This window comes from Acomys russatus, chromosome 4 (genome assembly GCF_903995435.1).
Source record: "Acomys russatus chromosome 4, mAcoRus1.1, whole genome shotgun sequence".
In the NCBI taxonomy this organism is placed as follows: Eukaryota; Metazoa; Chordata; class Mammalia; order Rodentia; family Muridae; genus Acomys; species Acomys russatus.
This window is the reverse complement of record NC_067140.1, coordinates 2,195,374-2,216,143: the sequence shown is the minus strand read 5'-3', so window position 1 is coordinate 2,216,143 and position 20,770 is coordinate 2,195,374. Positions and strand designations below refer to the sequence as shown.

Genomic DNA, 20,770 nt, shown 5'->3' with positions numbered 1-20,770 from the left:
CAGGGGTGGATGGAGATGCCCTTATCTATAAAGTTCAGGAAATCTTCAGGGTTGTGGACGGAGAAGCGAGGGAATAAGAGAACCGTCACACACCAATCACGCTTTTGGATAAACAAAGGGGTAAAGAGAAAAGAGGCCAGGCCTGAAGAGCAGGCAAAATAAGTACCATTAGGGGCTAAGGCAAATTTAAAGGTGGTATTTAATACAAGAGTCTGATTGCAAACCTCCAGCAGGTCTCTGGGGGGAAGCATATTTGGGCCCAGAAGGCAGGTGCCGAAACCAGAAATAGATTGAACTGTAATGGAATTGTCAGGTTTGGATGTGGAAAGGGCAGAAGATGTCTCATTGGTAAAGGAGGGGTTGGAAAAGAGCACGATGCCCTCATAGTAAAGGGGGGTGGGGGAGAAACATATCCAACATTCTGGGTAAGTGGAGGAGTTAGTACTTTTAAGGGTCTAGATAGTGGCATTAGCGAGATCAATAATGAGTTCTGCAGTACTAGGGAGACCAACAGGGATGGTGGGTTGGAACAGGGTAGGGAAAGAAGAGTGGAGGGTGGCAGAAGGATGAGGGGTTGGCTGTAGCTTAGGAGCAGGAGGCTTAGGGGCGGCTGCTACAGGCTTATGAAGCATATTATTGGGGCCTGCAGAGGCAGCATTTTTATTGGGGACTTCTTTTAAGAGCCTGATTTTTTTTGTTGTTTTGTTTTGTTTTGTTGTTGTTGTTGTTGTTGTTGTTGTTGTTGTTTTGTTTTTCGAGACAGGGTTTCTCTGTGTAGCCTTGGCCATCCTGGACTCACTTTGTAGAGCAGGCTGGCCTCGAACTCACAGCGATCCGCCTACCTCTGCCTCCGGAGTGCTGGGATTAAAGGCGTGCGCCACCACGCCCGGCTTAAGAGCCTGATTTTAAAGGTTAATCCCAGGTCATAACCTACTTTATAAAGGTGTAGACCCCACTCAAAGCCCCTGCCAGTCCAAGTTTGACACTTACCTGGGGCAGTGAAGGAGATGGGTAGGGGATTGCACCAACCGAGGGTGGGGGAATGAGCGCTATTGCAAGCTTTTTTAAGTCATCAGGCGTATAGTGATTATTAACTTCAGGGTGTATCCAAGAACTAGTGACAGAGATATAATCCCAGGAGGAAGTTGGCTTCCAATAAGTGGTTCCTGATGTCTCACATCCCCAGGAGGCACAAAAGAAATCATTAGAGCATCCGCACTTGTAATCATTGGTCCGGGGACGATGAGAGGTGCCAGGGCAAACATATAGGCCTCCATTTAGTCCCCAGTACCCTTGTCTTCTTAAAGCCTTATGGAGTAGTATTCGTTCTAAATCATTGCGGCATCCGACATAGCCTTTTCCTCTTTTGGGCTGTTCGGGAGCCTTAGACTCACGCGGGGGGGCAAAAAATGTCCTCAGTACCCCAGTCGGGGTCAGCCCCGAGTGCCAGGGCGCAGAGGTCTACTTGGAGGACCAGCCAATGGGGCTGAGTCCCCAGGTGGCTACTGGAATTAACGATGTCTCCAGCCTGGTTTTCAATGACCCATTGAATATCACGTAGGGATTATAGCGGGGGAGCGAGAGGGGAGTACTTACCACTGGGCTCAGGAGAACGAGGAAGAAGATGAGCAGGGACATTCTATGAGAAAACACTTTTATTGATCTTTCTCAGGGACTTTCCCTGGGGAGGTCGTTGGGTTAGCCAGTTTGATTAGCCTTTCAGGAAGCCATCAAGCATTTTGTTGAGTCTGGTCATAGACACAGGCATGTCCTTTGCCCCAAATGAGCACTGGGTCAGGTCCATGCCATTGATGGGTCAAAGAGTCTTTCCATAGTACTTGAGCATAAGCATCGGTGGTTGAAGGATGCCAAAATCTATCGGCAGCCGATTTTCCCTGACTATCAAGGGTTAAAAAATTAAGGACAAATAAGGCATGATTTAATAAATTTTTATGATTATTATTGGTGGGGTATAATATCCCCCCAGAATTTTTGAGTTTTAAAATCATATTTTTTAAGGTTTGATGAGCTCTTTCTACTATGCCTTGTCCTTGAGGATTGTAGGGAATTCCAGTAACATGTTTAATTTGTAATTGGGCACAAAAGCTTTTAAAGGAGGAGCTAGTATAGCCAGGCCCATTGTCTATCTTAATGGTAGAGGGCCGGGGCATAACTGTGAGGCAGGAGAGAACATGGCTGATTACATTCCTTGTAGCCTCCCCAGACTGAAGGGTGGCGTAAAGGAATCCACTAAAGGTGTCTATAGACACATGGATGTATTTTAGCTTCCCAAAAGGGGCAAAATGGGTAACGTCCATTTGTCACAATTTTCCTGGGGTGAGTCTCCGAGGGTTAGTTCTCAGATGTGGTTCAGGGAGGAAGGTAATGCAGTGTTAACATTGACGTTCTCTGGTAATGGAGAACATTTGTCTCAGGGTTTGAGCATTTAGGTGGTGTAGTTGATGAGCCTGTTGGCCATCTGAAGGGGGTGCCGTTCTTGGGATAACAGAATTAAGAAGGTGTCTCTGGTGGCTAGATCGGCCAAATGATTGTCCTTGGCCAAAGGTCCAGACAGACCAGTATGGGCACGAATATGTCCAACAAAGAAGGGGCATGTTGTTTGTTGGATACTTTGTTGGATTTTAGCAAAGAGAGGGGAAGCATTAGTACCTGGCTGAATAAAGGGCACAGTTTCTAACAGAGGAATGGAGCAAGCGACATAAGCGCTATCAGTATAGAGATTAAAGGGGCAGTCCTGTAAGGTTTGAAACACTTGGAAGACCGCAGTCAGTTCCACCAGTTGAGCAGAAGATAGATCAGTCTGAAACCTTGTAGTTTGCCCAACAATAACATAGGCAGCCACACCGGAGGAGGAGCCATCAGTAAAAACCAAGGGGGCTTGTGGGATGGGGGTACTCTTGGTATGTTTAGGAAAAATTAAGGCTTGTTTACTGAGAAATTGGATAAGTTTGTCAGAGGGGAGATAGTTATCAATTTTTCCCTGGAAGGAAAAGTAATTGATGGCCCAGTCATTGGATGTTTGTAGTAGCCATTGAATTTGGGTGGGGCTATAGGGTTGGCTGACTATGTCCAGGTCTTTTCCAAATATTTTAAGGGAGCTTTCTCTTTTTAACCTGAGTATTTGGGCCACTAGGAGAGGATATGAGGAAAGGACTTTGGAAGGGGTAGCGGGTAAATGTAACCAGTATAACGGTTTATTTTGCCATAGCAAACCTGTGGGCGAAAAGTGGTGGGGAGGATCAACAGCCAGAGAGGGGAAGAGGGGGAGTAGTATGAAATGGTCTGATTTGAAATAGCAGCCTCAACAACCTGTAAGGATTTTAGAGCCTCAGGGGTCAGCTGTCGAGGGGAAGAGGGGTCAGGATTGCCCTGAAGAATAGAAAAAAGGGGCTTAAGGTCTCCAGTGGTGAGTTTTAAATAGGGGTGCAACCAGTTAATGTCCCCCAGGAGCTTCTGGAAATCGTTTAGGGTGTGTAAAGAATCTCTTCTAAGTTTCATTTTTTGAGTGAGGATCTTATGAGAATGTTACTCGTATCCCAAAAACAAATGAGGGGGCTGAAGTTGAACTTTTTCTAGTGCAATATGGAGCCCAAACTCTTGGAGTCTGGCTACTAGGGAGGACGCAACTCGCAGGAGCTCCTCACCATCCGCTCCCGCCAAAAGGATGTCATCCATGTAGTGGATAAGGTAGAGATCAGGATGTTCAAGGCGAAAGGGATCTATGGCTTGGGCCACATACTTTTGGCAAAGAGTAGGGCTATTGGCCATACCTTGGGGGAGTACCTTCCACTGGAAGCGAGGGGAGGGTCCTACACAATTAACAATGGGTAGGCTAAAGGCAAAGCGCTTGCAATCCTCCGGATGTAAAGGGGTGCAAAAGAAGCAGTCTTTAAGATCAATAACAATTTTTGAAAATCCCTTGGGAATGGCGACAGGGGAGGGGAGTCCTGGCTGAAGGGCTCCCATGGGAACCATAGTTTTATTTATTTTTCTAAGGTCTTGTAGTAGACGCCATTTACCCCCCTTTTTTTGGATGACAAAAATGAGGGTGTTCCAAGGAGATGTAAAGGGTTTAATATGGCCTGTGGACAGCTGTTCCTGCACCAACTGCATGGCCGCGGTGAGTTTTTTGGTGGGGAGGGGCCATTGGTTGATCCAGACAGGGGAGTCATTTTTCCAAGTAATCTTATCAGCCTGGAGTGTAGGGGAGCAATGGCCCTTATAAAAAAGAAGTATGATAATCCAATCCTGTTCGATCTAGTTTGGGGGTGGTCTGGACAGGGGTTGGGGGTCCCTGATTATTTTTGTCCAAGCCCTGACCGGGGAGAAATCCCTGATCTAGCATTTGTTGTGTCACAGTAGGAGAGGGGCTGAAAAGGTAAACCCCCATCTGGGTTAATATATCTCATCCCCAAAGGTTAACAGGCAGGCCAGGGACGATGAATGGCTGGATACAGCCCGTATTGCCATCAGGATCCTCCCATGTCAGAATCTGGGAACTTGAGAGGGTGTTGGTGGATACGCCTATGGCCTGGAGGTGGGTTAGGGAGGGCTGGCACGGCCAGGAGGAAGGCCAGGAGGCCTGAGATAAAACAGTGGAATCTGCTCCTGAATCGAGAATGCCTTTAAAGTATTTGCCATTAAGTTTACGTTTAAGGTGTGGGCGTTCTTTGGTAATCTTCTGGACCCAATAAATGTCAGAGGATCTGGGAGCAGAGGGCCCCTTGGGCGGCCCCAATGAGGGCGTGGAGGTATCGAGGGGAAGGGGTAGGGCCTGAACAATACGTTGGCCCTGACAGATGGGAAGGGGCCCTCTCGTGGAAGAGGCCAAGATTTTAATCTCCCCAGTGTAGTCATTGTCTACAAGGGAAGGGAAAATGGAAATGCCCTGAAGAGCCGCAGAGGCACGCCCTAGGATTAAGTAATAGGTCTTAGGCGGCGGGGGTCCAAAGACTCCTGTGGAGATGACTTGAATGCCCGAGTCAGGATTTAATATTGTGTAGGCGGAGGCACAGAGGTCCAATCCTGCGCTTCCGGGGGAGGTGCAGCAAAGGTTTGTGGCAGTGGGGGAGGCAACAGTGGGCTGGATTGGGGGCTGGCTCACCCCCGAGGCCGGCAAAAATTGGACAGGCTTAGGGGCCCGTTGTGGCAGCTGAGGCTTTAACATGATGGCAGAGAAATTAAAGAGTGAAGGGAGAGGAGGACCCGGGGATGGGCCCCAGCTGGAGAGCGCGAGAGCATGTGGCAGATTGGGCGGATGCAGGATCTCGCTCGCAGCCTCAGCTTCTCCGGAGGATGGGGGAGGAGCAGGATTAGATTGAGAGCGAGTGACAGGGAAAGTAAGGCAGGGAACTGAAGTCTGTGAAAGACGAGAAGTTTAAAAGCGAAAGCTGTTTTTGAAGACGAGCTATTTTGAAGTTGGAGGACTTCCGTAAGGTCTTGAATCTGTTGAGTCAGGCGGGATTTCATAGCGGTGAGTGCAGCGGCAGGCAAAGAGGGCGTGGCAGGCAAAGAGGGCGTGGCAGGCAAAGAGGGCGTGGCAGGCAAAGAGGGCGCGGCAGGCAAAGACGCAGTGAGGGGAGGGGGAAGGGTCGGGAGGGCCAAGGGAGGCCACTCTTCGGAGTGATAGCGGGCGGCTTCCTCCTCAAGGGTCGCAGCGTCTCCTGGATCTAGGGGGTCGTCACCATTCTGGGCAAGGAGGACGACGGGTGGAGCAGAGGGAGAGGTAGGGGGGTTAGAGGGAGGGTTCTTGGCCGCAGAAAAGACAGGGGCACAGAAAGGAGAACAGCCACGTTCTACAGAAGAGAGAGGGTCGTTATAGGCAGACGGGAGGGACTCATGCAGGCATAATTCAGCAACAGAAAGAAGTTGTTTTTGGCCAGTATCGTTTTCAGCCAATTCAATTACATCTCTAATAAGCCCCCAGTAAGAGAATACACTGTGTTTGACTGCATCATTGCCTTCTTTTTCAATTAAGGCGTTTAGTTTCCTGCCCACCTTTTGCCATTTTTTAGAGTAAATAGTAGGACCATCAATCATAAACCATGGACACGTATCAGCAATAAAAACAAAGAACTGCACCAAGTTTTTCTTTTTAACCCTCATGCCTCTCTCTCTGAGAGTTTCCTTTAAGTCCTTAACGAATCGGACTTCCTTGGACATAGAATGGCCCATTCTTGAGAAAATGCGGATGGATGACTCACCTAATAACAAGACCAGCCGGGCACGCAGGACGAGTTATGAAAAACCAAGCGGGATCCCTTAATCCATCCGGGGGTGATCCGTGCCTTGGCCCCACGTTGGGCGCCACTGTCCCCCACCCGCGGGTTCAGTTATTTGTGGAGTTGCGAGGAGGGTCGCGACTTGTGAATAAAGAATTAGGCGAGAGAGAGAGACATGAGCCCAGGATAAACTTTGCTTACTGAGGGCCGTTTATTGTAAGGGGGTATCCAAATTTATAGTAAGCTTCTGAAAGGGCGGGGGTAGGAAGGAATGCAGTGGGAAAGTACAGAATCTTCTGGGGTAAGAACCCGGGGGTAATGTGTGGGGAGGGGGAGGAAATAGGTGGCTTTTTTCAGAAGTCACGGTACGCTGAATGTTCCTTTTCTCAGGGCCAGGCAGAATGTTTGATAAGTTCTTTCAACAGTAGGCTCGAGGCCAGCTGGAGTCCGGCTCAGCCAGGGGTCTCTTGGCTCCTAACAGTGGTGGTGGTGATGATGATGATGATGTGTTCATGGTCTAAGCCCTGAATAAGCTCCATACCAAAGTGAGCCTGCTGTTCCCTTACTGTTGTCCCAAATACCCATTCTTTGCTTGCAAATGGATAAACTAGGGGATTTTCCCATTTGATATTTTTGTTTCTTTTTGTTAAACACATCTCATCTCAGCACCATTTCTTTCTGCCAGAATTTTGCTGTGAAGAGTCCAAGAAACTAAGCCATAACCTCCCCACCCCCGGCCCTTAGAAAGAGCTTTGCAAATTGTAAGGCCCTTGCTCCCAATGACAGAACATCACTGAACCCACACAGCCAAGCTCTTTGCCTCACCACTGTCTTAAAAACAGCCTCCTTGTTTCTGAAGGACACCTTTTGACCTGATGGCACCCAACCTGGATGTCTTCTGCTGCCTGCGCTCCTCCCAGCATGGTGTCCAGGGCTTCTGAAGTGTCCTCCCAGGATTCCTCTCCAGCCTCTGCTCTCTGAGCCCTCACCATGCTTACTTGGGGGGGGGGGGGCGGTTGTCACCAAGCCCTTGCCTCTCCTGTTGCTAGGTCCAAAGGCATTTCCATAGTTTTAGGTACTTTAGCGTTGCCCCCCCCCCCACCCCCGATTACTGCAGACTGCTTACAAACGGCCTGAACGTTGCTGGGTTTCTTTTGTTTTCTCGAGGTTTCAGAAGATAGGAAGTGTTAGATGAAAGGGCCAGCACAGTCGTGGTGTACAGACAGGGCCTACTTACTGGTGTGCAGACAGCTGGGTTTTGCTGTCTCCTCCCACAGTGGAAGGTGTGACAGAACACCCAAAAGTCTCCCCTAAGGTGCACATTCATCCAACTTCTCAACCCTCTACCCTCATGACCCTCCCAAAGTCTTGTCTCCTGGTACCATTGTGTGGAGGGCCAGGATTTGGAAGGTTTTGTGTATGTATGTATGTATGTATGTATGTATGTATGTATGTATGTATGTATGTATGTATGTATGTGTTTTCTGAGACAGTTTTTTTAAAGATTTTTTAAAACTTTTTTAAAAATTAATTTATTCTTGTTACATCTCAATGGTTATCCCATCCCTTGTATCCTCCCATTCTTCCCTCCCTCCCATTTTCCCCCGACTCTCCTTCCCTATGACTGTGCCTGAGGGGGACTTCCTCCCCCTGTATATGCTCATAGGGTATCAAGTCTCTTCTTGGTAAAAGTTTTTTTTTTTTTTTTAATTACATATACATGAATGCCTGCACACCAGAAGAGGGCACCAGACCTCATTATAGATGGTTGTGAGCCACCATGTGATTGCTGGGAATTGAACTCAGGACCTCTGGAAGAGCAGACAGTGCTCTTAACCGCTGAGCCATCTCTCCAGCCTGAGACAGTTTCTTATGTAGCCCAGGCTGGCCTCAAACTTTATATGCATTCAAGTCTCTCCTGCTTCTGCCCATCAAGTATTAAGAGTTCATCACAGGGGGCTAGAGAGATGGCTCAGCAGTTAAGAGCACTGACTGCTCTTCCAGAGGTCATGAGTTCAATTCCCAGCAACCACATGGTACCTCACAAACATCTACAATGAGATCTGGTGCTCTCTTCTGGCAGAGCACTGTATACATAATAAATAAATAAATAAATAAATAAATAAATAAATAAATAAATAGTTCATCACAGGCAGTGAGGGCCAGTGGAGCCACCTGGAGGTGGGGGGATGCAAAGGCCTCCAGACTAGTAATAAAACAGGAGGTTTACAGCTGTGCCACGTGTGGTGTGCTTGGCCAGCTGCCAAGCAGATCAGGTGATCTCAGGAGCTGAAGGCCTCTGTTACACTACACCCACCACTCTCCCAAGAATTGATGGGCTATTCAGTCATCCCCTGTCTTCCCCCACTAGATCGAAAGCTCCATAAAGTGGGCTGACAGTGTCTCTCTGCACACCATTAAACCCTTTGGGTCTCGCACAATAGGAACCAGTAGTTGTTTTTGGATGAACTCCACACATTTAAGTCATTCATGGTTAATGACAATGGTTCCTGCTTTCAAAAGTAGGCGGGGTTTGGTTTATGCTCTTGTTTTTTTGTTTTTTGGGTTTGTTTGTTTGTTTGTTTGTTTTTCAGACATAGGCATCTGAGTGGAACCTTGCAAATGTCCCCTCTCTCTATGCCATGAGATATGCAACTTAGATGCTACAGCTCAGATTGCCAGCTACTTACTGACATCTGTTCATTCCTGGCTTAGTAAGAGTACTCCCACTGAAGCTGAGCAGGTTGACATTATGAATAAAGACTACAGATCCCAGCTTCCCTAGAAGTCAGGGTGACCAAGTTGTGGACACCCGGGGGGAAGGTATTAGAAGGAACTTCTGAAACAGCAGCACAATTTCCACCCCTTCCAGGCTCAAACTCACAGGAGATAGCTGGTGCTTCCGCAGCAATACTAAACCAAGAGGCAACTTTAAAAGAGAATTAAAACTGTGTTTTAAAATACACAGCCGGGCGTGGTGGCGCATGCCTTTAATCTCAGCACCCACAAGGCAGAGGCTGGTGGATCGCTGTGAGTTCGAGGTCAGCCTGGTCTACAAAGTGAGTCCAGGACAGCCAACTCTACACAGAGAAACCCTGTCTCGAAAAAACAAACAGCAACACAGAGCTAGGCACACACCTATAATCCCAGCAGAGATAGGAGAATCGTTCTAGGCCAGTCTGACTATACAGCATGTTCTAGACCAGCAAGGGATATATAGTTACACCTTGTTTCAAAATAAATAATAAAATAAAATGGTAGAGCAGAAGAGTAGGCCTGTGTCCACTTAGTGACCAAAGAGCAGCCATCCCAGCTCTGGATTTCCACTTCCAGGGGTTGACAGGAAATCCTCCTTTCCACTTCCTCCTGCTTCCTTCTCTTCTCCTTCTATGAGAGAAGAGACTGGCCTCTATGATTAGGTCTCTTTTATAAGAAGCCAAACGCCATTGCTGTTGGCAGCCACATTCTTGCCACAGAGTTAGTTAATCCCTCCACTGAGAGAGGAGGAGAAATTCAGCCTCCCCACGGACAAAGGAGTGACCACATACCCCTAGGTTCTTTACACTGATTGACGCTGGCTTCCTGCCCCTTGCAAATGAAAGTCCAGACTAAGCCTGGGCTGGCCTGGCATACCTGTAATCCCTCTACCCAGGAGGCTGAGGCAGGAGGTTCTCAATAATGAGACCTCATAGTGAGATCCTGCTTTGAGACCCAAATATGGAGTCTGGGCTAAGACATTGCTACAAGAACACCAGGATGGAAATGCAGAACTGGACAGACCTTCAAGTCAAGTTATTAATCTAAAATGCAAAGGCCAATATTCACTGAGCCCCTACAAGGTGTTGGACAATGTCTAGCAATATTACCTAACATATCTCTATCTCCCAGGAATCCCACAGGTTGACACTACTATGTCCATTTTGCAGATTAGGAAACTGAGGCACAAATGACGACTGCCTCCCAGACCACACATCTCATATTGTGTAATTTTAAGCCAGGCAGGGTATAAATTACAGGTTATGACAGTGTAACGTGTAAAAGGAACTTTTATTCTCCTGAAATAATTGTCATCTCTGAGGATTACTGGCTCTGTCTGCTAACCTAGGCCTAACCCTGGAAGCTTCTAGCCTTTGTACAATCTAACGTAGGCCTAGAATGTTTTCAGGCTCTGAGACATACTGCTTAATAAGCTCACCCTTTCTTGTTCTTTCTGAGCTCTGGGCTGGCTGGTTCAACTCAGCTGTTCTGGCTCTAACTCCTCTCCCAGCTGACTTATTCAACCTGGCTTCTCTCTCGGCTCCAGAATTGCTTTGCTTGGCTTCAAACTAATTCCAGCAATCGTTTCTAATCTTCAGGCTCTTCCTCATTCTCTGGCTTGTTCTATGCTCACCTGTGTCTAGCTTGTTCTCACATTCAACTGTCTCCTCTCTCATCGTTCTCTGTGTTGCTCCCTTAAGTAGCTTCCCTTCCCTCTCTCTTCTTGTCAGAGTTGGGCGTATCCTATTCTGTCAAATCTTCTCTGATTTGTCACTTTTCCTGCCACTCAATTAGACATTACCTTCAAACATGGGTGCTCCCTCCTACAAACTAGCTTCACCTTCACTGTTTGGGGTTAAAGGCATGTACCACCACGCCTGGACCTAAGCTTTTCTTTACCTGATACTTGCTCTATACCAGGCTGGCCTTGAACTCAGATCTGCTTGCTTCTGTCTCCTGGATTAAATACATATTTGTATTCCAGCTGGATCACACAGACCTAGAAGGTCTTTGGATGTGATCTCATGTCCGAACAGCCATGTGCTGAATTGAAATTCTTCCATAGTCACTGTCCGCTTAGCTGGAGTTCTAGTTTCCCACTGGTAAGGGCTGAGCCTCTAGGCTCCTTGCAAGCTGTTTGGGGGCCCCGGTGGCCAAATGAGTAGCAAGAAAAATTCATCAGGGGTGTGTCTGTGAAGGCCCTGCTATAACAACAGGCCAGTTACCACCAATCTCTGCTAACAGTCCAGAAAGGTCCAAGAGATCTGCAACACTGCCAACCTGTGGTGGTGGAAGACTGGCATGTTCTGTTCCCATGGTAAGCATGGCACCCCTGGTATGTGCTTTGTGTGGGCAGAGATTGTTGTGGGAGCTCAGGGCACCTGGGTTCAGAGCCGGAGGGTGCTGGGTGAGTCAGCTGCTGCAGAACTTTCTGGCACAACTGCAGCTAAAATCAGAGGAGGACTAAAGGGACAGGACACCAACATCCAGTCCGCTGCCACATCTTTCTCTTGTCAACATCCATCTGTCACCCACAAGCCTCATATTCAGCCAGCATCCGCCCACCTATTTAACCCACACATAGGTGACTCAGAGATGGCTGTACCCCAGGAGGGGGGGTTGATTGTCCCCTCTAAATTCATCACAGCCATCCCTGTCGGTGACAGATCCCATACTTAAACGGCTCAGTACGTGGTATATCCCTAGAGAGTGCCAGTCAATCCTGGGTGACTCAAGCTAGCCGAGTCAGACTGACTAGAGAAAGCACTTGATGCTGGTGTAGTCTCTTTCTCTTTTGGTTGTGAACAAAGGTGGAGTCCCAGTTTGTACTGACAGCTACCTTGAGACTGTGAGAAGCAGAGAAGAGTGCAAAGCTGCCTCTGCACCCCCAAAGAAATGCTCTACAGGCACCAAAGGATGAGGTGCCTTTCAATGTGAAATGAAACAGGAACCAAGAGGCTGGTAGGACTGAGAAGAGACAAGCTACATGGAAGGCCCTACTGTCCAAGCTGGAGAGATGGGCAAGCGGGTTGGGGGAGGGGCTTCAAGCTAACCTCATAACCCTTTCACTTTCCAAACACTTGGGGAAAGCCACCTGCGTGTCCAAATGCTGCATAGACACGATTCTGTGTGTGCATCACTGTCCATCCGCTGAGGGAGAAGCACAAGGAATCAGGGAGCTACCACATAAAAAAAACACACAGCTCTCACCCCAAGGGCATTTAGGTCACCCCAAAATCCGTGTTCCAACACGGTCAGTAAGAGTTGTACGAAGTATTAACAGTAGCAGAACAAAGAAAGTAGGTCAATCAACACACTCAAAACTCACTCATTGAGGGGCTCAGCAGTTAAGAGCACTGGCTGCTCTACCAGAGGACCCAGGTCCAATTCCTGGCACCCACAAGAGGCTCATAACCTTCTGTAACTCCAGTGCCTAGGATCTAATATCCTCTCCTGGCCCCCACAGACACCAGGCATGCACGTAATATGCAGTCACCCACATAAATAAATGAGTTTTTCAAAGTTAGCCAACGAACTGGGCACAGTAGCACACGCCTGTAATCCCAGCACTGGGGGAGGCAGGCAGATCTCTGTGAGTTCGAGGCCAGCCTGCTCTACACAATTAGTCCAGGGCAGCCAAGGCTACACAGAGAACCCCTGTCTTGAAACAAACAAATTAGCCAATGGCTTAAAAATATATATACATTCATTGATGTGCCAGGTAAGTGAGCTTTGACAGCAAAGCCAGGGGTCTCCGATGCTGTCTGTGACATCCTGAGCTTGTGGGTTTGTGGCGACAGGTTGTCTATCAGAATATCATAAAAGGTCACAGTCCTAGTCACAGGAAGTTAGGTCACACAGAGGGGAGGGCAGTAAACAGCTATGGGAGCAGTTAAAGAGAATGTAGGAAATTTGGTTCTGGACTTACAATATTCCAACCTTGCCACAATGACTAAGTTTTGATCAGTCCATCAGCCTACAATGTTCGACGTACATGGGCTTATTTCTGGGAATTCTACTTCATACCTCCTGCTCCATCCAGCCAGTTGGGACAGGAAAGGAACTTGGTGTCCTGCTTTGGGGTGCCTTGGTGGCCTCCGTATGCTTCTGGGCCGCTAGATGCCTGCTCCATTCAAAAGCAGTCTAGCCAGGAGAGGCTAGGCTCAGCACCTACAGCCACCCTTACCCAGAGTCTCTGTCCTCAAAAGGATGCGGGCTGCCTACTCAGAGCTCTCGTCAGAAGCAAGCCCTATGACCTCCCTGATGCCCTTCATTGGTGGCTCCTTTCAGTAGCACCTATTGGCCACCTCCTTCTGCAGCCCCATCTCCTAACAAGAAGCTCCAACAGGTCCCGAAGCCCAAGCTCTGTTAGAACCTTACGGGCTTCTTCCCTTGGGCCTGGGAAGGCTTGTACCAGCTTCCTGAATAGAACGTTACAACATCCAGGCTGACTTGGAAGTGACCCAGCCTCTCTAGGGTCTCTCGTAGCTTCCTCACTGCTGGAAACCACTGGGAGGAAGCACAAGCCAGCTGTTCGTGCTGACATCCACCACAGCCCCTGCCAGGCACTTGCTATGTAGCCAAGCGATCTGACTTTCAGGATTTGTTGTTTTTTTTGGGGGGGGGGGGGCGTTGTTTTGTTTGTTTGTTGGTTTGTTTGTTTTTTCTTACCCTCAAGTTGACCTACTTTGGGGAGGTCCTTCAGTAGCCACAAGTATTTCTATTTCCTGGATATAATTTGAGGATATGTGACACGTAGAGCTTCAGGGTAGAGCCATACAGAATCAGCGAAAACTCCAGAAGGCGCTGTGGCTAGTTCTGTAGCTGAGCGCAGGGGAGGCGGCAGTGGAATCCAGAGTGATCCAAGGAGCGGTGTTGCTCGGATTTGGGCCTCGGCTCACCTACTCCTTAGCTCCATACCGTGTGTGTGTGTGTGTGTGTGTGTGTGTGTGTGTGTGTGTGTGTGTGTGTGTGTGTGTGTGTACATAACTTTTCTATGCCTCAGTTTCCATTTCTGTGAGGTGGGATTGGCATTGTGCCTAGCTAGCAGGATCGCTCTCAAGTGTGATTAGGTCACCACACCTACTTTTATCGTGGGGGGTGGGGGAAGGGCGGTCATTGTTCCCAGTTCCCACTGCGAGCCAACTCATCCTCGCTGGGCAGGTCTGACCGCCCGCGTCCTCGCCTCTGAGGGCCTGAGTCACAACGCTGTGCGTCACCGGTGCCTCTGCTCCACGACCTGCAAACTCACCCTGAGTCAGCGGCCGGGCGCGTCCATTAAGCGCATCACGAGGGGGCGGCGTATCGCCGCAGCGGGCAGCGGGCCTCTAGGTCAGCTTGGGGCTCCGGCTCCGGTCCGGTAGCGCGGGGGCGATTCTATCACAGCACGGGCAGAGCCACTCGGACAGGGCAAGCGCAGCGCTGTCGTCCCCCGCAGCCGCGCAATGGTACAGCCCGGCCGGGTAAAGCGTCCGGGCGACGGTGGCGGCTAAGAAGGCAGTATGGGGCTGCGCGCGGGTAGAGCGCTCCGCGGGGCGGGCGCTGGGCCGGGCGCTGGGCCGGGGGCTCCCGAGGGACGGGGACCCGGTGGCGCTCAGGGAGGCAGCATCCACTCGGACTGCATCACCGCGGTGCACAACGTGCCTATCAGCGTGCTCATCCGACCGCTGCCGTCCGTGCTGGACCCGGCCAAGGTGCAGAGCCTCGTGGACACGATCCTGGTGAGCCCGCGGAGCCCCCCGGCCTGCGCGAGGGAACAAGAGAGGGCGAGCGGGTCTGGGTCCTTGATCTGCCAGAGTTCAGCTTCGCCTGCATAACCTTGACGGACTAGTTGAGTCTCCCCAAGGTCCTCGGGTTCCTCACTGGGACTTTGGCCATAAAATAATGATCCGTAGCACACGTACTCAAGGTGCTGCGGTGCCCCGGGGGTGATTTTTAGCTTCTTGGATCAACTCTGTGAAGTAGCTGCTGCTCCTTCTGTACGGAGGAGAACCGGAGGCACAGAAGTTTGGGTTTTCTAGTTTGATTTTTCAAATCAACTTGCTCTAGGTCAAGTATTTACAAGATGGTACAGTGAGACCTCACACCCAGGCAGCGTGTGTATCCTGATATTTCTACGGCCGTAACCGATCGTGGCAATGGCCTGGGTATGTCATGTTTCTTAGGAGGGTCTCGTCCTAACGGGAAGTAAGAGAGGACCAAGGTCAGTCTCTCTTGGAAGGAGGGCCCCCCTCAGGAACTAGGGGTTGGAGGATACTTGTGTCAGCTTAGGCCTATATGGCTTTCTATCCCTTCTTCCAGAATCTTGAGCAGTGTGCCGGGAGACCCCCGAGTCCCCAGGATGCTTGAGTGCAAAATTTGCACCACTGCCTTCCCGTGTGAACTCCACAAAAGCAGAGATACTGCCACCTTGGCACTTGCCTTCAAACTAACTATGAGACGTGGATTCAGCCTGGAATGCCCTCTCGCTCAGTACCCCTGAGCCTTTGCGCAGACTTACCCCAGCGCTCCCATCCCCTCCTTGCTGTCATCGGTTTTCTGTACACATGATGGAGTAGGACTCAGGATCACCACCGTCCCACTGCATCACTAGCTTTTTAATCTCTCTGTTGCTTTTAACTCCTTCATCTTTCTGTCTAGGTGTCAGAGTCACAACCTGCCCACCCTATTGGTATAGGCTGTCTGTGACCTCACAGCCACTTGGGTGCCCCTTAAGCGCAGCTGGGACCCTGATGGCCAGTTGAGACACCCTGCTCCCATGCTGGAACCACAGGCTCTGGAGAAAAAGGATCCGTCTGCATCGGTCATCTGAATATGTCCCCGAGAACAGGATTGCTTAAAACAAGACATAAACCCGGCCTGGTGACACACACCTTTAATCCCAGCGCAGGCAGAGACAGGCGGCTCGCTGTGAGTTCTAGGCCAGGTGGTCTACAAAAGTCCAGAACAGCCAAGGCTAACACAGAGAAACCCTGTCTCAAACAACAACAACAGCAAAAACGAGACACAAGCCCAAAGTTGTGTTTTGTTGCTGTTTTTAAGGCAGGGTGAGTCTCTGTGTAGCCCAGGCTGGCTGGGAACGCATCGTCCTTCCGAGTCAGTCTCGAGAGTGCTGGGATTACAGGTGCACACCACCAGGCCCAGCTCAAAGTCAGTTTCATTGAACCAAACTAAGAAACCGGCAGGGCTGTTTGAGGGCCTAAGAGAAAATGCATTTACAACCCCCCCCCCCCCCGCAAGTCTTAGTTACTTTTCCTTTTGCTGTGACAAATGCAACTGATGGATGAGAAGGGTTTATTTTGCCTGACGGTGCAATGGTGCGTCGTGTCAGGAACAGGAAGCCCTTGGTCACGTGTCTCCAGCCAGATTGATGAAAACCCACTTGTACACACCTTACTGTCCTCTCTATATACAGTTCAGGACCCTAGCCTAAGGGATGATGGACGCCACCATCTCAATTAACCTAACCAAGATAGCCCCCCCTCGGGCGTGCCCAGAGAGGCCCACTTCCAAAGCCATTCAGGAGTTCATCAAGTTGACTGAACCCCTTAACTGAGGGCCTCTCCTTCGTCTTCAAGGCGGCGGCAGCCAGTGGGGTCCTGCCCACCTCAGGTCACGTAACCTCTTTTTGCCATAGCTTTCTGCTTTCAAGAAACCCGATGATTCCATTCAAGCCGCCTGGGCAACCCAGGGCAATCTCTCAAATTTCAGGAGCCTGAAAACCTGCTTCTATCAGCAGACTTCCACTATGTGACAGGGGTTTCACAGATCCTAAAGATCAGGAAGTGGGCACCCTGGGGGACTGTTCTTGAGCCCACCCACTGCCCGGCCTTCAACACAAGGCCTGTCCCCAGGGCTACCCTCCGTGAAGTCCTCCCGTGCATCAGCTCCCTGACTGGATGAACGCAGTTGGCCATCTGCTTAGCACAGGTCCCTTGCTGCTCTACAGAAGAGCCACGGCCCAGGCATTTGGCCTCTTAATCTGAACTAGTCCGGATCTGTAGCTTCCCCAGGCTCTGTGCCCCTTGTCACATGCGACTGTCCTCATGGCATTTGTCACTCCGTTTATTCACTTCTTCCTGCAGTCTGCTCCTGGGACCGACACCCCGTCAGGGTGAGACTGTGTGGGCAAGTAGGGATAGCGTCTATCATTCACTTGGTTGCAGAGAAATGTTCCACACATGGTCTTTGCAGGGAAGCCCCTCGCTGCCGTTCCTCTGCTGGAAATACTCTTGGGCTGTTTTTTTTTTTTTTTTTAAGATTTATTACATATATAGTGTTTTGCCTGCATGTATATCTTCACACCAGAAGAGGGCAGCAGATCTCATTATAGATGGTTGTGAGCCACCATGTGGTTGCTGGGAAATGAACTCCGGACCTTTGGAAGAACAGACAGTGCTCTTAACTTCTGAGCCACCTCTCCAGCCCCAGGGATGGTTTTTTAAGCTGCCAGGGTACCACCCACCAGCTTGCAGAGCCCCTACGGTGGCTGAGAGCCTGCTGCTCCTGCCAGCGCGGGCCCTCCTATGGAGCTCCACTTGCCTTAACAAAACACTTTGCCGGTTCTCACGCATGGTGCCACGCTCACTCACCCTGTGTCCCTTCTCTCTAGGAGGACCCTGACAGCGTGCCCCCCATCGACGTCCTCTGGATCAAAGGGGCCCAGGGCGGCGACTACTACTACTCCTTCGGGGGCTGCCACCGCTACGCAGCCTACCAGCAGCTGCAGAGAGAGACCATTCCTGCCAAGCTCGTGCAGTCCACCATTTCGGACCTGAGGATGTACCTGGGCGCATCCACACCAGACTTGCAGTAGCAACCTTCTGATGATGTCCCCTGCCCCCTGCACACCAGCACCACTTCCCAGAGCTCAGAAGACACATGCGGCTGGGCGGAAGCTGTAGCGAGGATATGTTCTCATTGTACCTAAGGGGGGAGGGGGCGGTGTCTGCCTCATGGTGGCCTCTGCACTAGCACCCAGGCCCAGGAGTGAGGGGACCCGGTTCTCCTGTCTGTGAAAAGATATCATGACCTTGATGCTGAAAGAGGAGGAAGTGAGCAAAGGAAAGGACGTGGTGACAAGGACTCCTCCCGTTTTTTATCTTTATGATATCCTATCACTACATGAACTAGGCACCAGGCAGTAAAGGAAAACCGAGTCACCCCGGTGTACAGGAGAGATGTTTGTTTCCCCCATACCCTGTTCCTGGAACAGATAGCTACCTGCAGTATTGTGTCAACAACTGGGTGAAGGTGAGGCTTCCTCCCAGTATTCCTTTGGCCTTGCCCTCCTTGCTCCTTATTTCCTGGTCACAAGATGGCGCCTGTATTTCTAGGAATGGTGTCTGTGCTCAAGGAAGAAACCCACTGGAACAACTTCTATCAGAAAAGAAAACCTCATTCAGAGGTTCAGGGTCCTGTTCCCTGCATATTTGCACACAGTGTCCTCGGTCTGAGCTAGCCAACCATTGTCACCCTGAGCAGACGTTAGGGAATGCTGTCCCAGCCAAGCATGGCTGCCGTGGTCATCTCCTGACTGCCACTGTGCCTCCTGCAATAAAGCTGAGATCTCTTCATCGGGAAAGGAAGAAATGTGTTATCAGCTTTTGCCACAAAACAGGCCATCCCCAAAACTTAACAGCTAAAAAGGTGCTCATTTATCCCTGATTCTATGGGTTAGCCCTTGGTGCTTGGCTCCCTTGGGCAGCTCTGCTGGTATGGCCTGGACCTGCTCTCAAGGCCCACAGTCAACTGGGAGCTCAGCTGGGCCTGGTGGGGCTGGGAACCACCGGAATCACTCTTAGGGCAGTTGGCTTGGTTATCCTCGTCATCCTCCTACCGGGTCAGCCCAAGGCTTTTTTTTTTAAGATTTATTTATTTATTATTATGTATGCTTGCATGTACTCCTGCAAGCCAGAAGAGGGCGCCATATCACATTACAGATGGTTATGAGCCACCATGTGGTTGCTGGGAATTGCTTTGGAAGAGCAGGCGGTGCTCTTAACCACTGAGCCATCTCTCCAGCCCCCACCAAGGCTTAGTCTCGAGATGGCCTCAGGGTGACAAGGCAGTGTGGCTGGAGATGTGGCTCTGCTGTTAAGAGCAGCTACATGGTGATTCACAACTGTAATGTCAGTTCCAGATGGCCTCATACCCTCCTCTAGCCTCTGTGGGCACAGACACGCCCATGCCAGCAGAGCCCCCAATTACATATCTTGTTCTGTTCTGTTTTGTTTTGTCTTTTGAGGTGACTGATGCCAGGACAGTGTCCCTGCTGTGCAGTTCGTTCCTCCGATTTAAGGGGTGTGAATGGACCCAGCTCTCAGTAGGAGGAACTGTAAAGAGCATGGGGCTGTTGTTCGTCACAGATGAGTCTTAGTGTGCAAGTGACAATTTCTCACTGTCACACATAAGCACTCCTCGCACACAGGTCTTTGCCAAATCTTAGCCTCAAGTTACAATTCTCAAGACCTAGGGCTCATGACATGGGGTCTTCAAAAGCTGGGTACCCCCCACAAGGATGACTCACTAGCAGAATAGGGCGGGCGATGGGACATTGCAGAGGGCCTTCTGCAAACCGAGGGTCCTGAAGGCTGAGGAGCAGCTGAGTAAAGTGGCACTTGCTCCGCTGCCCAGACCTCTTAGTCACGTGTCACTTAGTCTCTGTTTTCCCAGCTCAATAGTGAGGACAACAGCTTTCCCACCCCCTGAGTGTCCCAGAAAATGAAATGGAAAGGGATAAAATGCAACAAGGTGCTTGGAGTTGTATCTTAGGACCAACACAAGACGGGGAGAGAGCGCGTTAGCAACCTGTGCTCATACCGTCTGGGTTTTAGTTATCTCCAGTGTGTGCAGTTGTACAGCTGGGGTGGGTTTGGATGAAGAATGTATTGGGAAGGCCGGGCGTGGTGGCGCACGCCTTTAATCCCAGCACTCGGGAGGCAGAGGCAGGCGGATCGCTGTGAGTTCGAGGCCAGCCTGGTCTACAAAGCGAGTCTAGGACAGCCAAGACTACACAGAGAAACCCTGTCTCGAAAAACAAAAACAAAAACAAAAACAAAAAAGAATGTATTGGAACTCATGGAACTCATTATTAGTCTTTGCAACTCTAAATCTAAAGTCATTCTAAAATAAAAGTCTATTTAAGTAAAAACCACACACACAGTGCGGTGGCTTTAGGCCAGCATTTTTGTTTGGGTTTGATGGGCCTTTCCCCTCAAACTTCAGATCTGGGGCCCTGGAGAGTGGCATTTCTCGAAAGCTCTCAGGAACACATATTTCTACAAGGTTCTCAGGACCAGCTGCTGTCCAAGGAACATAGCCAAGACTCTGGTCAGATAACACAGCTTTTTGTGTTGGGCCCTTGGACTGTGTCCAGGATACTTGAGCTCTGGACCAGCTTGGGCAGGTATTTCTCTTCCTTGGGAGGAGGGTGGAGGTGGGCATGGTCCTTCAAGCTGTTGGATGGGCTCTGCAGCCCTAACTTTATGACCAGGGTCAGGAGAGCAGAGGATGTCTTGTAAGATGCTGTCTTTAAGTGTCACAGTCTCTAGTGAAGAGACCCTCGTGCACCTGTGGCAGAGGTAACTGCAAGCCAGGTACCACACCCGGAAAGAGCGACTCCATTTGGAGAAACCCAACCAGCAGGCCTCAAAAAGAGCAAGAGGATGGGGTGGAGGTCATTTAAGAAAGGCAGCTGGGAGCCAGTGGCGCACGCCTTTGATGCCAGCACTGGGGAGGCAGAGGCAGGCGGATCTCTGAGTTCGAGGCCA

General features: G+C 50.1%; 2 protein-coding genes across 2 annotated transcripts in view; one reads left to right on the top strand and one right to left on the bottom strand.

The window, feature by feature from the left end:
* Nucleotides 1–20,770, bottom strand: part of Snph (syntaphilin) — a 714,025-nt gene that overhangs the window by 498,027 nt on the left and 195,228 nt on the right. The gene's annotated exons all lie outside the window — the stretch shown is intronic.
* On the top strand, nt 14,381–18,094 carry Srxn1 (sulfiredoxin 1). Its single transcript, XM_051143526.1, has 2 exons — nt 14,381–14,719; nt 17,611–18,094. Exons 1-2 carry the CDS (start codon nt 14,501–14,503, stop codon nt 17,812–17,814), a joined length of 423 nt encoding a protein of 140 aa, XP_050999483.1. The 5' UTR covers nt 14,381–14,500; the 3' UTR covers nt 17,815–18,094.